Source organism: Camellia sinensis, chromosome 14, assembly GCF_055761805.1.
Source record: "Camellia sinensis isolate YWXY chromosome 14, ASM5576180v1, whole genome shotgun sequence".
In the NCBI taxonomy this organism is placed as follows: Eukaryota; Viridiplantae; Streptophyta; class Magnoliopsida; order Ericales; family Theaceae; genus Camellia; species Camellia sinensis.
In genome coordinates, this window is record NC_138974.1 from 77,122,594 (window position 1) to 77,133,599 (window position 11,006).

Consider the following 11,006-nt stretch of genomic DNA (forward strand, 5'->3'; position numbering starts at 1 on the left):
GAGGATGGAGCAACGTTTTTTTAGCGACCTGTTTGGTTTCCCTGTTTTTCGATCCTATCTTCTTCTTCGTCCTCAAGGTCGACCCCGAGCTCTGCGTCGAAACCGGGGTTCTTCTGGAAATAGTCCTCACTGTTATTCGATCCATCACTGATTTATTCTTTATTGTTAATATTGTTGTCAAGTTCAGAACAGCCTATGTTGCACCGTCTTCTCGGGTTTTTGGGAGAGGAGAACTTGTTATCGATCCATGGAAGATCACGGCACGATACATCAGAAAGGACTTCTGGTTTGATGTTCTTGCTGCGCTTCCTGTTCCTCAGGCATGTTTCTACTTCTCATCATCTCTTTTTTGTTTATGTTTTCAAAACAGTTTTAATACTTTCAACATTTTGGTTTCCTTAAATGAAGTTAAATTTGAAGCATTTTAGTGATTTGCAACATGAATGTCATTCCACATATGAAAATATTCCATGGACACACTAAATTATGTATGTATGTGTGTTAGTTTTGTTGTTCTATTTCTTACAATTTAAACTTTTTGAGATAATATTGATGATTTCTAGTGATTTGATCTAAGTAGGTGTTGGTTCAAGTTTTGTCATTGTACACTCTTTTTACAATGTCTTCATGCGCATTATTTCGTTCATCTGTTCATTTCTCAATGTACAATATGAGATTTCGTAAACTACATATAAATTATTAATTTTATTTCTTACCGTAATACTACAAATTCAAAAATCTTATCCAAAAAATTACTCAAAAATACCAATATCTAGTATAAATTCATTCTACACATAAATATCATAATAAACAGGTTCAATACAAATCTGAGAACAAATTTTGAATTCCTAAACTTATTTCACTTCTTTTAACAGTTTAAGCTATTATTATAATTAGTGAAATAATAATATATAAATTAAAGTTAGCATATAAATTCAAAAAGTAAATGATCAACCACCCCAATTGATGAAATTCTCTATTCAAGTCCTTTTCATCATAAAGTCACTATCCATCCATCATTCGATTACAACAAAAAGACTCATTGTATGATAGAAAAATGCTTACAAGGACATGAGATGCCACCGGAACAAAGGATCTCACCTCTTGAGCCTTCTTAGTTGCATCATTTTAAGTATTATTATTATTATTATCATGAAATAAAAAAAGTAGTTATTGCTTTAGGTTTGAAGAAAACTAGAAACAATATGAATAATTAATAGGTTGACAAATAAAAATCCACCTGGCTCAGTTTGCGCATGCCTTTCTTCTCAAACATCATATTAATTAATTTTAAAAATATATATATATATTATTATGAAAGACAGCATACCATCATATTTATATTAATCACAGTGATCTTTCAAGGCAGTTATAACCATTTAATTAATTTATGTAAATAATAATACATTTTCAGGTGTTGATTTGGGGCATAATACCTAATCTGAAAGGTTCGATGACTTCCAACTTCAAAACTTCCCTATGGTTTGTTATGATGATACAGTACCTCCCAAGGCTGTTTGTAGCTTATCCACTTAGCATTCAAATTGCTAAAGCAACCGGGATCGTCACCGAGGCTGCTTGGCTTGGGGCTGCTTATAATCTCATGTTATACTTATTGTCGAGCCATGTAAGTCGTCATCACCTTAAAAATACTATATGTTTGAACTGATCCTAATGTATTTCGGTGATGGCAGATGTGACACCGTTACTAGTGTAGCGTGATGGTTGCAGTAACTTGAGCCCTAATTTTTTTTTTTTTTTTTTTTTAAAAAAAAAAATTCATAAATCAGTACGTTTTTGTTTCATAATTGTTGGGATTTAGAATGAATTTTTTATTGTTTTGAATAATTTTTAATATGATCAAATATAAATTTTATACTATTTTTAAATCGTTATAAAGAGAGTGTACAAAATTTGTTTCAATTGTAAACTATTTCATGTCATTAATTTATAATGCAACACTTTACTACTAGTATTCTTCTTCTTTCTTTCTTTCTTTTTTTTTTTTTTGGTCTTAATATTTAAAAATTCATAATGGTGTCTTGTGTTTCAAACTTGTTGGTTGCATATATTTAAAAAAAATAAAAATAAAAATCACTCATTTATTTAATTAAACAAACTAACAACTGTTCTTCTTCGTGCCAACTTAATTGGTATTAAGAAATTATACTTTGATACTTTGTACTCTCACTTCCCCTATATTGATGTACTTTTATATGTACTGTATATTGATTTCATTAATAAAGTCTTTTTTTTTTGCCGATAAAAAAAAAAAAATCATATAAGTTATACAAATAACACAAAATAAAATTTACAAAGTTACAATTGCATAAAAAAATTATGTTCAATCTGTTCAAAAAAAAGAAAAAAAATCTTTAAATTCGATCTAACTTATTGCTTTAAAGCAGTGATTGATTACAATTTTTTTTTGTTATTTAAATTTTTTTTTTCTTTTGATTATAGATAATGGGAAGTTGTGGGTACCTTTTATCGGTACAGAGAGAAGCAGCATGCTGGAGAAGCCTATGCGACGAATACAATACAACGTGTAACTATGAATTCTTCGAATGCAATAAAATAAGGGACTTAATTAATAGTACTAGTAGGGATGATTGGATACAAGCTAGCAGTATCACAGATCTTTGTAATCCAAACAATGGTAGTTACCCTTATGGGATTTACAATCCTGGAGTTGGTAGTGGCCTCACTACTGCTGGCTTTTTCTCAAGATACTTCTACGCCCTTTGGTTCGGCCTCCGAAGTGTCAGGTAAAAATTACATTCAATCGATCATAGAATCGAACACAAAATACGAGATTTCGTATTTGATTTCATAAATTTTTTTCAATGGTCAATTTGAATTGATTGGTATAAATGTGCAGCACAACAGGGCAGAATTTAACGACAAGCATATTTATAGGGGAGAATATATATTGCACAGTCATAGTCATGCTTGGCCTGACTAACATGGCTTTTCTCATCGGTAATATGCAGGTTAGTTCCTCTCTCTCTCTCTCTCTACACCACCAATCTTTGTTTGCGTCTGCTCTTTGATCCTCTCTCTTTAATTTTTCCTACTACGACACAACTATAATGGACAATTCTTTGTTTTTTTTTTTTTGATAATTATTTTATTTATATTCAATAATGTTACAATCACATTTTTTAATCACAATTCATTCATTACGTTATTTGTAACTGGTACATTTGTTTAATGGAACTTATCACTCATACTTATTAATGTAGCGTTGACACATAAAATATACTAATTTTTTTGCACCTCATAAAAATAAAAATAAAAATAAAAACTAATTAACAAAACATCATTATAAAATTTTAATTATCATAATATTTTTTTAATATTTTTTTCTTATATGTGAAATCTCCCAAATACCTCGCCCCCACATGCCCATTCCCCTACTAGGTTTGAACCCCTGAAATCCCCAATCAAAGTGATGTCACTAGACCATAAGGCCATTGGCGACTTGTTTGTAAATCAAATTAAAAAAAACTAAAATCCAAAAATTAAATAATTAAAAAACACTGACAAATTTCAATTAAACTCAAATTTAAATAGTAGAAATTAAAAGGATCATGCTAAAACAAGTAGAACCAAAAACTAAAATTCTTAGAGAACATAATTGCCAAAAAATAAATAAATAAAAAAACTTCTTTAAAATATAACAAAATCACTAAATTGAGGTTTTAAATGATGAAATTTGTTTTTTCTTAAAAGAATGCCTTAAATTATAGCAAAGTTGCGAGTATTGAACATTGGATTACTTATTTGCAATTGAACATGAATCTTTTTGAAAAATCTAGAAATCTCCTAAATATTAATTTGTGGTTATGTATCAATTTCAATGAGTAAGTAGCAATCCCAATCTGTAACAAAAAGTAGCAATTCCAATCAAACAATCAAAGACAAATCAACACAACGATTTAACGTGAAAAAATTACAATTGGAGTACCTTCAATTGTGATAAAAAAACCGTGGGCAAAAGTCATAAAACAATTCACTAAGAAAACAAAAATAATTATACAAGTGCACTCTCAATTACCTAGCGAATTCACGCCCAAATTGAACCGACCCCTATATGTCTCTTCCACCACGGTCTTTACCTCCGAATCGTCTTACCCAACATTAAATCCTCAATGCCGATGTCGTATCCACGACGATGAGCCACTCCAGAATCCACCAAAGCTTAAGGTCCAAATTTCTTGGAATCCACCGAGGAACAACTCTTTCTTTTGTATAGAATAAACAAACAATCATTTGATGCATACTTCTTAAACCATGAGTTAAATACTCAATTAAACATTAAAGAAAAACTAGCAAAATAGCCCCAGAGGAAAACCCTAGAACCCTCAAAGAAGATCTGGAAGTTGTACCCTAAAATCTGATTGAAACACATATTTATAGAAAACTAAATCGCGTTCTCCGCTCGAGCGCAAGAATGGCCGCTCAAGCGGATCTCACTTGAGTGTAGGAAAGTTCACTCGAGCGCACAATCCCAACTTCCAGTACTTTTGCAGATAGGTCAAACTTCTAGAGCCAAACATTCTCCACTCGAGATAGGTCAAACTTCTAGAGCCAAACATTCTCCACTCGAGCGCGCTCGAGCGTACAAACGGCCGCTCGAGCGAACAAACAACTTCAAATGCATTTTTGCATTTTGCTTCAGGGGTGTTGCCCCTCGACCTCGCTAGGGCGCTATCCTGGACCCGCCAAGGGGCGCTACCCCCTAGACTCCCGCAAGCTGATCGGACAGTTCGATCCCCCACATAGTCAGCGAAGTGACAAACATAATAGGATTTATATCACAAACTCCTCTGCATAGGCACAATTCAGGTTGGATTCGCATCTAAAAATTGATAGTCTCACTGAAATAAAAGATCGAATAAAATTACAACTGAAAGGAATTTTGTCAAACAGGATTACCAAGAATAAAACCTAACACTTTCAAAACTAATCCATCAACATCAATCCAAACATCATGTATTTATGGTTGTACAATCATATATTTATGGGAATTAAAGAAAAGAACAGCTTAAATTATTATTTGAAAGGAAATCTAAATTAATACAGTAATGATGTTATGAAATTGGGCAGAGATATATACAATCAACAACAGTAAGGATAGAGGAGTGGAGGGTGAAGAAAAGTGATAAAGAGCAGTGGATGCACCACAGGCAGCTACCCCAAGAACTAAGAGAGAAAGTGAGGAGGTATGATAGATACAAGTGGGTGGCTACCCAAGGTGTCAATGAAGAAGCTCTCCTCACTGATCTTCCTAAGGATCTCCGACGTCGTATCAAACGCCACTTATCCCTCAATCTTGTTAGACGTGTAAGTATATATATTTCGTGTTATTGATTTTATTTTTTATTACCTCAAAATATTAGTCTATTTTCAAAATCAAAGACTAAAATAATTTAAATTTCTTATTTTTTCATTCTTTTAAATTCATTAATAATACAAAAAGTACAATTATGACAATTGATATTCCTAAAAAAATGTGCTATCAAAGGGTAATTTTAAAAAATTAATATTTTTAAAGTGTAATAATTGTATTATCAAAAAAAATTCAATTCCACAAAAGGGATTATTATTTTGCGATAGAGAGAATATTATTAATAATGTACATTCTTAATAAAAAAAAATTTAATCTTTTTGTTATGTGTAGATTAATTTCCAGCAAAAATGATAATAAACAGAAGTTTTGTAAAGAAAGTCTTTCTAAAATAACGTGTCAGTGTCATTTTTTATGCCACCTAATGAAAATCACTTATTTTATTTTGATATTTTTTTAACTCACACTTGAATCCACATAATGAATACCACATATAATGCAAGGTAGGATTCACCATATTAAAAAATAATGATGGAACTCACTTTTTTTTTTTTATTGGATATGGTGAATTGTTTATGTGCAAATGATATTTGTTGCGTTTATCTATATAGGAGAAGAAAATTTTGATAAAATTATCAAGTGATGTATATCATCTCTTTTTTGAAATTGTAAGTCACAATAGTATGTGTTTTTCTTTAAAATATCGAAAGTATCACAAGCGGTCACATTATTTTGGTTGAGAATTTTATTTTATTTTTTTGGATCCAATTTTTTTCTAATTAGAAAGATAAATTAAACATATCCACGCCAGTCAATTGGGTTCATCACAAATTTCATTTTAATAATTTAATCTTTTTATTTTTTAAACTTTTGTGTAGATAACTCATTAAAAAAATTACATCCATCTAATAACTATTATCATATAATTTATCACAAAATAAATGAGAAATATGATTTTAAAGAAATAATATGATGAATTAGACATAACATTGTGAAAAACACCACAGGTCCCCTTATTGGATGAAATAGACGATCGGCTACTGGATTCAATATGCGAAAGACTCAAACCGAGTCTGTGGACCGAAGGCATGTTCATAGTCCGCGAAGGAGACCCACTCGAAGAAATGATCTTCATAATCCGAGGCCACCTCTACTCCTACACAACCAACGGTGGCCAAGTCGGCTTCTTCAACTCCTGCCAACTCGGCCCAACCGATTTCTGCGGCGATGAACTCCTCACATGGGCTCTCAAAACCCGCCCCGCCGACACCCTCCCTTCCTCCACTCGCACCATCAAAACTATCTCCGACGTCGAAGCCTTCGCTCTCGGAGCCGAGGACTTGAAGTTTGTTGCGTCGCAGTTTCACAGGTTGCATAGCAAGAGAATTAGACATAAGTATAGGTTTTATTCTCACCAGTGGCGGACTTGGGGAGCGTGTTTTATACAGGCGGCGTGGAGGCGGTATAGGAAGAGGAAGGCATTGGCGGAGCTTAATGCTAAGGAGGGTGGTGGTGGTGGCGGTAGGAGTCCGGTCGGGTTGGCGGATGTGGAGATGATGATGCCTCAGCCAGGGTCTGGGCTGGCTGAGTATGCGGCTATGATAATTAGTAGTATTAGGAGCAAGCGTTATGGGGAGTCGTTGACTATTTAGGTCAAATAATATTTTTGTCAAGTATCAATGGTGATGTGGTTTGGGATACAATTTCATCATATGAATTAAGAAAAATTGAAAGTGTATAGAATTGAATATAATCTTTTTGTTGGACAATTTTTACTGTATTTAAAAATATTAAATTTTGTTGTGTACAAAACAATAACAAGAATATAAAGAAATAAAGAAAAAGGAGAGAATTTGTTTGATTACAAAAATCAAACTCGAAATAAAAATAAATAAATAAAACCACAGATTTTATTTTGTTACAAAAATAAAATTTAAATCTGATTTTAACAAATTAAAACAACATTGAAAATAAATTAAATAACTTACTTGATTTAATTTGTTCGAATTATTTTCTGATCAAGTCCAGTGTTTGACACTGTGTCCTTAAGACAGATTTTTCCTCTCCATGGTGCTTTCAGAATTTGAACGTCTATCTCCCAGGATGAAATGATCTACCACAAACAATAGCAGCACTACAAATTGTTTGCCTTACGAACACACTAAGTGTTTACACTCTTTCTTTCACAAATAAAATGCAGCAAGATGAAGAATATTTAAAGCAGAGGATGGAGTACGAAAATTGGAGTGAAATCCAAATGGGAGGCTAGTCTATTTATAGATATAAAGGTGACTCCTGGTTTTGAATTGAACAGGTATGAAACCTGTTAGTTTCAAATTTAAACAGATTTGAATCTGTTGGGTTAATAAATCAAACAGATAAAAAATGGGAAGGGCTCTGTTTGGATAAGCAATAAATCCAAATCAGTTTAATTTGAATTCTGGATTTTATTTTACGAAAAAATAAAATTAAATTCAAATGTTTTTGGCCCAAAAAGATTAGAAGCCCAACCACGCACCCGCGCCCAAGCCCAGGCCCAGCCCAGCCCGCCCGACCGGACGGACGGCGGCAGCGGCGCGCGCGCGCGCGTGTGGTGATTTTTGGGTCCAATGGGTCTAGCCCATTTTGCCCATAACCTCTCCCTCTAAAACACTTGGGTGCCCCTTGGGGCACACCCCAAGTATCTCACCCTAAGCCTTATAAACCCTTTCAAAACTTCCCACCAAATCAATGTGGGACAAGCCAATTTACAACCTTAAGGAATTTCCACCATAACTTCATTTCCATGGAGCACACTTTGACTTCAATTTCCCATTCACTCGGTAATGGTTTTGAGCAACCAAATATACCACGTGAATCACAACGCGGCATAGAATGCGTTACCACTTTGACCCGAGTAAATCGACACTCGGGGCCCACCTAACAAATAGACCAAACTTGAGAAAAAATTCTGGTTTTACTCAGAATTTTTCTACCATTTCCAATAATCCCCCACATGAATGGAATTTGATGACAACGGAAATGCGACAATATGCAGACTTTAACGAAAGAGTATAAGTCGAAAATATCTTGCATCAGGATAGGTAGTTTTCAGCCTTGAACCTTCCCTAGTGATAATCTATCGGACTTACTGCCTAACCAATGGACGCGATGCCTTGAATTGTTCAGCCGTTTGTGTAAGCCAAGACAATAGATTTCACACAAAATATCTTCTAACACATCGTGGTTCTCACTGTTGTGTTCATTTTGGCCTTGAACGCGCCTGGTTTTCATAAGTGTTTCTAGAGAATTTAGCCTTTTCATTTTCATAGAACCGGCCCCAGTTCAACACTCATATAGGTGATTCTTATTGTGAGTATCTCCTTATACTCGTCTTGATTTTATGCCTTAATCAAGATATAAGTAATCATTAAAAGCAAAGCTTATCCTTATACCCCTGCATACAACATATGTTGCAGATATCACTCTCACCATAGGAATGGGTAGGAATTTTAATCCCTTGGTGATTTCTGGCGAGCCATACATAACTTAGTTGTCCCTTTGAACTTAGTTCTTGGGATCTCCAATCATATAAGTAGGGTTACCATTATGACGACTCTTATGTAATAGGCTTTAATCCCATCCCTTTTGATGAACTATACACTAGCTCTTTTGTCAAACCTTTTGTTAACGGATCCGCAATATTCTCTTTAAATTTTATATAATCTATTGAGATTATTCCGTTTGACAATAATTGCCTTACGGTATTATGTCGACGACGAATATGTCGTGACTTACCGTTATACATGTGATTCTGTGCCCTGCCTATTGCAGATTGACTATCACAATGAATGCAAATAGCTGGCACAGGTTTTGGCCACATTGGAATGTCTTCTAAGAAGTGACGAAGCCATTCTGCTTCTTCTCCTGCTTTGTCCAAAGCAATGAACTCGGATTCCATTGTGGATCGTGCGATGCATGTTTGTTTGGTGGATTTCCAAGAAACAGCAGCGCCTCCTAAAGTAAAGACATATCCACTTGTGGATTTTGAATCTTTAGTATCCGATATCCAATTTGCATCACAATAACCTTCAAGTACTGCTGGATATCGAGTAAAGTTCAAACCATAATCACGGGTGAATCTTAGATATCTAAGAACCCGAATGATCGCTTTCCAATGGTCTTCTCCGGGGTTACTAGTGTACCTACTCAATTTACTGATAACATAAGCTATATCAGGACGAGTACAATTCATTAGGTACATTAGGCTTCCAATGATTTGGGAGTATTTTAACTGAGACACTGCATCACCTTTATTTTTCGATAAATAAAGACTGATGTCTACAGGTGTTCTAGCTAAATTCAAATCATCCTTGATAAATTTATCAAGAATTTTCTCAATATAATGAGATTGAGATAATGCATATCCGTCAGATGTTTTAGTAATTTTCATTCCTAATATAGCATCTGCGACCCCCATATCTTTCATATCAAATCTTTTGTTAAGCATTTGCTTAGTTGATTTGATCATGGTTTGACTGCTTCCAATGATAAGCATGTCATCCACATAAAGACAAACTATGACATATCCTTGGTCAGTGTTTTTAATATAGACGCATTTGTCACATTCGTTTATCTTAAATCCATTAGTAAGCATTGCATGATCAAATTTTTCATGCCATTGCTTAGGTGCTTGTTTTAATCCATAAAGGGATTTTACAAGTCGACAAACTTTCTTTTCTTGCCCTGATACTACAAACCCTTCGAGTTGTTCCATATAGATCTCTTCATTTAGATCACCGTTTAAGAAAGCTGTCTTAACATCCATTTGATGTATTTCTAAATTAAACAACGCTGCTATAGAAATAAGCATGCGAATGGATGTTATTCTTGTCACAGGGGAATATGTGTCAAAATAATCCAGACCTTCCTTTTGTCTGTAACCTTTAACTACAAGTCTTGCTTTATACTTGTCAATTGAACCATCTACTTTCATTTTTCTCTTGAATATCCATTTATATCCAAGAGGTTTAGAACCTGGTGGAAGATCCACCAATTCCCAAGTATGATTTTGCATAATGGATTCAATTTCATTATTAACAGTCTCTTTCCACAAAGATGCTTCAGAACCTGTCATTGCTGCCTTAAAGCTTTGAGGTTCATTTTCTAACAAGTATGTCAGAAAATTTGGACCAAAGGATTTTGATGTTCTCGCTCTTTTACTTCGTCTTGGTTCATCATTAGTTAAATCCTGTTGGTCGAGACTATTACTAATCTCTTGTGTTCGATTGTCATTAGTCTCTTGACTTTGTGTACAATCATAAGTTCTTTTCTGTGAACTTAATTCCTGTCCTTTCTTGTAAGGAAAGACATGTTCAAAAAACACAGCATTCCTTGACTCTATAATAGTGTTCACATTTATATCAGGTATTTCTGATTTATAAGTCAGAAACCGATATGCACTACTATTCTGAGCATAACCAATAAACACACAGTCTATTGTTTTTGGTCCAATCTTAATTTTTTTAGGAACAGGAACTTCAACTTTTGCCAAACACCCCCACTCTTTTAAGTATTTGTAGGAAGGCGGTCGACCTTTCCACAATTCATAAGGAGTGCTGTTGGTTTTCTTGTGGGGTATTCTATTAAGAACATAATTAGCAGACAATATTGC

The 11,006-nt window shown here is 34.0% G+C and overlaps 1 protein-coding gene across 1 annotated transcript; it reads left to right on the forward strand.

The window, feature by feature from the left end:
* The first annotated feature begins 1,420 nt into the window (after window positions 1–1,420).
* Window positions 1,421–7,120, forward strand: LOC114273049 (protein CNGC15c). Its single transcript, XM_028214789.2, has 5 exons — window positions 1,421–1,627; window positions 2,464–2,768; window positions 2,882–2,993; window positions 5,113–5,349; window positions 6,361–7,120. The coding sequence occupies exons 1-5, from the start codon at window positions 1,454–1,456 to the stop codon at window positions 7,003–7,005; spliced, it is 1,473 nt and encodes a 490-aa protein (XP_028070590.2). The 5' UTR covers window positions 1,421–1,453; the 3' UTR covers window positions 7,006–7,120.
* The last annotated feature ends 3,886 nt before the right edge of the window (window positions 7,121–11,006 follow it).